Genomic DNA, 5,547 nt, shown 5'->3' on the forward strand with positions numbered 1-5,547 from the left:
CTCATTAAAGTTCCTGATTATATTGAATGTGAGAGAAAAATTAGTAATACCATCTTTTTATATATATTGACCACTATTATGAATTCCTCACTCCCCCACTGTATGTACAGGGCAATTGCTAATCCAACGCTATTCATATGAGATCCCCTAGTCTTACATAAATGACCTATATAATAGTTTCAAGTTTGTAAACAGGACTCATTAAAGTTCCTGATTATATTGAATGTGAGAGAAAAATTAGTAATACCATCTTTTTATATATATTGACCACTATTATGAATTCCTCACTCCCCCACTGTATGTACAGGGCAATTGCTAATCCAACGCTATTCATATGAGATCCCCTAGTCTTACATAAATGACCTATATAATAGTTTCAAGTTTGTAAACAGGAGACAATACAAATTTCTAAATACCAGAAATGGACATACGCCAGGTGTTGTGTTCCGGTGTATAATTCTTGCATGTCATATAATATAATGAATATTGGATACAAATTTCTAAATATCAAAAGTGAATTCTATTGAGTCTGTTTTAAAAAAAAAACATACTGAACTTGCTAATCTCCCCTCAAGAAACATAGGAACCTAAATCGCCTGGACAAATTAGGGCTAATAAAGTTGGTAGCATAAAAAAAATACCTTTTTCCCTTCCTTTTGAAGCTCTGATGCTCTCAAATAAAGCTCTCCCCTAACAGCATACGCCACTTTCTTGACATTCTCATTGATCGATTCGTGATCCAATGGTTTCGGCATGATCGTCCCCTGGACAAACACTCAATTTATCCGAAATTCAACCAAAATCTCAATACACTACGAATTCACAAAGGTTTACCTTTGAATTTTTTTTTAAATTTTTCTGCGGAGTGGCGGTGGAGTCGGAAACTAAATAAAAGAAAGTGAGGGGTTTAGAACGAACGGACACAGAACTTTTTGTATCAGATAAAGGATAACACGAGAGTTCAATGGGATTATCTTATTGAAATTTCGACCACAAAAAAAGGAGAGGAAAAGGGCTATCAAGATTGAGAGAATGAGGAACGCTGAAAATGAAAGATCAGCAGATTGTGGTCTGAGATCGAGCGATGGCATAAAAATACTTGGGGTTTTTTTATTATTGTTATTCTTTTGAAAGTCTAGCGACGGAGCAGAGAATTTGAGGAGCTTGGAATTTGGTGCGCGCTGTTTTCGTCGTGGAGCAAGCTTTCGAGAAAAATACAGGAACCAGTTGTAGGGATACAAGTGGGAGATTGATGTATGGGCTGGGCCCTCAACGGGTCCTAGACCAGCAGTTTATCTGCCGGCCCATCTCATTCGGAAAACTTCAGAACAACTATGAGTGGTGCTTGCACCAATGAGAAAAAGAAGAGCTCGTAGCTGAAATTAGTTGGCACTGTGCCTATTTGTGACTGGGAATAGTCATGACATGGAACATTTTTCTTTAGGGGCTGTTTGGTTCGCTTTAAGAGCCCAAGGAAATCTATTTCTGCCTCTGACACCACCTCCACGTTGGATTTTTTGCTTCCGCCCGTTTCTTTTCATCGCTTTGGTTCGCTAAGGTATAAGATGGAAAACGCAACTGAAAAAGCCTCCAACTCGGATTTTTTTCTCTCTCCGATTTCCTTCCCCAACTGAGAGAAATCGACGAAAACGCTAGCCACCTCGGATTTTTCTCTCCTCGTTGATTTCTTCGGGGATGCTAGAATTACCTCCTTGCTCTAATGCCGCTAGAAATCTCCCGCGGCCAGAAATCCACCGCCAGAAATCTCCGACTCTACCCCTCACGAACCCTAGTCGCCCTCCTACGCTTGGTCCCCTCCGAATCCTTCACCTCCACCCCCTCATCGATCTCCAGCCTCGACCACCTCCATGGATCAAAGAAAGGCGGAATCTTTGAGATCAGGAGCATAGAGTTTCATTTGGGTACGAGGAGCTTGGGCTTTAGGGCTTCGGATGCCGCTCGAGCTGGATTCGCGATGGAGGAGAGGTATTTTGAGGAGGAGAAGGTGGTGAGTTCGAAGAAGGGGGGAGATGATGAGGGGCTTGAGGTTGCTAAGCTTGGGATTGATCAGAGTATTGTTGGTGAACTCGCAATGAGTGGAATAACCAAGCTTTTCCCTATCCAGATGATGATGAAGTTGATGCAACAAATGAATGCGAACCTCAAGTGTCATATATCAATCAGGTAAGCGCTCTCTTTGGTAATAATTTTCTATATGTGTTTGTCCCTGTGTTTCTACATGTATGTGTGTTGTTTTATCTCTTTGCCACTAGAAGGCCAGTTAATGCTCTGTTTGTCACTCTTATCAGTTTGAGTTCTCTAAGTATGACTACTTGAAACACGTTAAAATATACTCCAGAAGGAAGAATAAGAATTTTAAAGTTCCACACAAATACTTGTATGAATTTTCTTATATGAGCAAAACTGGGAAATTGTATTATACAAGCCAAAGTTTTGTGTAAATATGAAGTTCTATAGGATGGTATGTTACTGCTGGGAACCACTAAAGCAAATTAACCTTAGTTCATTAAGTAAGATTTTTATTTTTTGCAATTTATTTGACAGGGCTCTAGCAATGATGAAAATATTTGTAAAAGAGGCACTTCTAGGCTTTCTTGTGAGCTAGAGATAGAGGATTCAAAATCAAATCAGAATACATGTGTGCTACATGAATTTCATTAGAAAGAAGTGACTAAGGAAGGCATGGAAAACCAACCCCTGATTAAAGGGAAAAGTGGATCATGTCAAGATCAAGAAGTGACTAAGGAAGGCATGGAAAACCAACCCCTGATTAAAGGGAAAAGTGGATCATGTCAAGATCGCGACAAATGCCAATAAAATGGGTGCAAAGAAACACTCTCAAAAATAAGTGAAAGATATTTCACTTCCATCAGGAAGAGCTGGTAAGGAGAGGCGATTGATATTTAGTATCATCTATTTTCATGAGTTTGAACAGGAGCTTTTGACATTCACACACAATCTTTCAGGTTTAATAAACAACAGCATCGTTGCAATATCTACCACATTCTCAATACCACTTCCATGTTCGCTTGATGCTATTCGACCATATGGGTATGAACAAAATTTGTAATTAATTTGAAAACAAACTCCTTGAGAAAATGTTTGAAATTGCCCTGAATTTATTTTACTGACAATTCATTATTTTAAGAAAGATGGATAGATTTTGAGTTTGGCTGTTATTACAGCTTAACCTGACAAACATTTAAGCCTATTCAGTCAGGTGATGGTTCGTCATTGTCAATATAACTATAAACTCAGGTTAAACGTTTTATATTCACCTGCATTTTGTTTGACTGGCTTTACAGAAATACTTTATTTTTAAATATTCTTTAAGACATATTGTGTTCCTATAGACAAAAAGATCTGAATATTATGTATCAGAGGTGTTAGCGCCATTGACTTGATTATGTACTCCTTGTTTGCTCAAAAACTTGGAGCTAGTTACACCAGACTCTCCAGTAACCCATTAATACTTGCTTATTCTGTACATTTGAAAACTTTCATTGGCCCCTATACCCATGCGGATTAAGGTTTAGAGATGAATTCACTTTTAAGATAATAGCATGCTTCCCAATTCTTTATATTTATGAATAGCAGAAAAAATATATACATATAGTTCTCCTATTTTCATACATAAGCAGTGAATCTCAATATAATGAATAGCTACAGAGTAGCACAACTATTTTTTAGTGAACACTTCCATTGTCGGCAAACCACTAGGAAAATCACATCTCAGGGAAAATGCAAAAATAATGCGTTAGGATAACTGTCCATATTTCCTAAAAGTTTCTTTACCTTTCTCAGTCAATGAACTGTGAAACATATGATTTTAGTGGGTTACTTAGATCTTAAAATCCATTTAGACTGATATTAGGAAGTGCGCATTGAATAAAAGTGTACTATGGACACTTGAACTTCTGGGATATTTTATTGACACATTGCTAGAACATGTCTACATCTCTGCAATAATTATTAAAGTCGTGCTCTTGAAAAGTTTTCAAACCCAGATTTGAAACTTGTTTTATGTATTGCTCATAAATTTCATTAGTCATTACTCTACTTTAGCTAGTAAACTTGTTTTATGTATTGCTCATAAATTTCATTAGTCATTACTCTACTTTAGCTAGTCTTCTCTGTGTTTTACAGGCACCTCTTGTCATGCATAAATTTCATTAGTCATTACTCTACTTTAGCTAGTCTTCTCTGTGTTTTACAGGCACCTCTTGTCATGCAACCACCAACACGACCAAATCACTGTGCCACACATTGCTACATTGCTCGTCTAATGCATTTCCAGCAACAACTGTTGAAGCTTAACCCTTTTTGTCAGATTGCGGCTCTTTGGGCAAACCATATAACTTGCCTGCAGTGCTACAACCAGGTGCATTACTTCTAGGAGGTCCTGTCATTAGAAATCCATATGTAGTGATCAATGGCAGCTCCCGATCTAGTTCTACATTGACTCTGGGGCATTTAGGTATTTGGTTTTCGTTGGTGACTTTTTTATTTTTAGGCTATGATGATTGTTAATTTTTATGAGATTAGCAACCTGCAATATCTATTGATATTATATTGGATGGCTAACAATGATGATATTGACCAAGTTCTGAGCCCTAAGCTAAACACAATGTGTGCTCGGGATTGTTGGTGGTTGTTGTGTTCAGGTTTGTGACAACTTCTATTTGTTCAGGTTGGTGGGTGTTTCCTGATTACATGTTCTGTTGTTCAACTTCTCTTTGAGCTCATGTTTGTGCACACCAGTTTTGTGAGCTCTGGTTTGTGCTATGTTTTGTGCACATATGACATCTTCTCTTTTGCTCAAGTTCTATTTGAGCTCATGTTTTGTGGATGCTCTGTTGTTCAACTTCTATTTGAGCTCATGTTTGTTCATGACCAGTTTTACTAATGCTCTGGTTTGTGCTATGTTTGTGTTCAGTCACTTGGAGTTCTATGTGTGTTCAGATTTTTCGCACTATTTGTTGATTATGATACTGTTTGTGGGTGTTCAATTTAGGCTATGATGATTGTCAATTTTTCAATGTTTGTGTTCAATGATAACTGTTTGTGGGTGTTCAATTTAGGCTATGGTGATTGTTCAATGTTTGTGTTCATATGATTTCAGGTTTCGTATGATTTCATTAATACAAACAGAAATTTATAATTCATTTGGGATATTATTATTTATTCATGATACATTCGCACTTTTATATGATTATAAGATTACATCCCTTAACTAGCACAAATAATTTTTGTCTATAGTGGGGGGTAATCTTACCTTGGTGACTCTAAACACTTTTCCCTACACACTTCAAAACCAACCAAACACAAGAAAAGTGGGAAATATCAAATCAACAAAAGTTTTTCCTTTTTTTCTCATGCAAACCAAACACAAGAAAAGTAAATACATTGGTTTCCCATCACCATTTTTTATGCAGAACAAACAAAACAATCTATTTTTGCGCAAAGTTGGAGAACTTAAAATTTTGTTTCTTTAACATGGATTACATTTCCTCTACATCCTAGGAA

The 5,547-nt window shown here is 37.1% G+C and overlaps 1 protein-coding gene across 1 annotated transcript in view; it reads right to left on the reverse strand.

Moving 5' to 3' along the window:
* The window catches only part of LOC109833434 (glutamate--glyoxylate aminotransferase 2), a 17,137-nt gene extending 15,936 nt beyond the window's left edge, over nucleotides 1-1,201 (reverse strand). The window contains exons 1-2 of the mRNA XM_020401099.1: nucleotides 835-1,201; nucleotides 642-764 (exon numbers count right to left, since the gene is read on the reverse strand). Coding sequence (XP_020256688.1) covers nucleotides 642-755 — 114 coding nt within the window. The 5' untranslated portion in view covers nucleotides 756-764; nucleotides 835-1,201. The remainder of the gene's footprint in view (nucleotides 1-641; nucleotides 765-834) is intronic.

The sequence above is a fragment of the Asparagus officinalis genome, chromosome 3, assembly GCF_001876935.1.
Source record: "Asparagus officinalis chromosome 3, Aspof.V1, whole genome shotgun sequence".
Lineage (NCBI taxonomy): Eukaryota > Viridiplantae > Streptophyta > Magnoliopsida > Asparagales > Asparagaceae > Asparagus > Asparagus officinalis.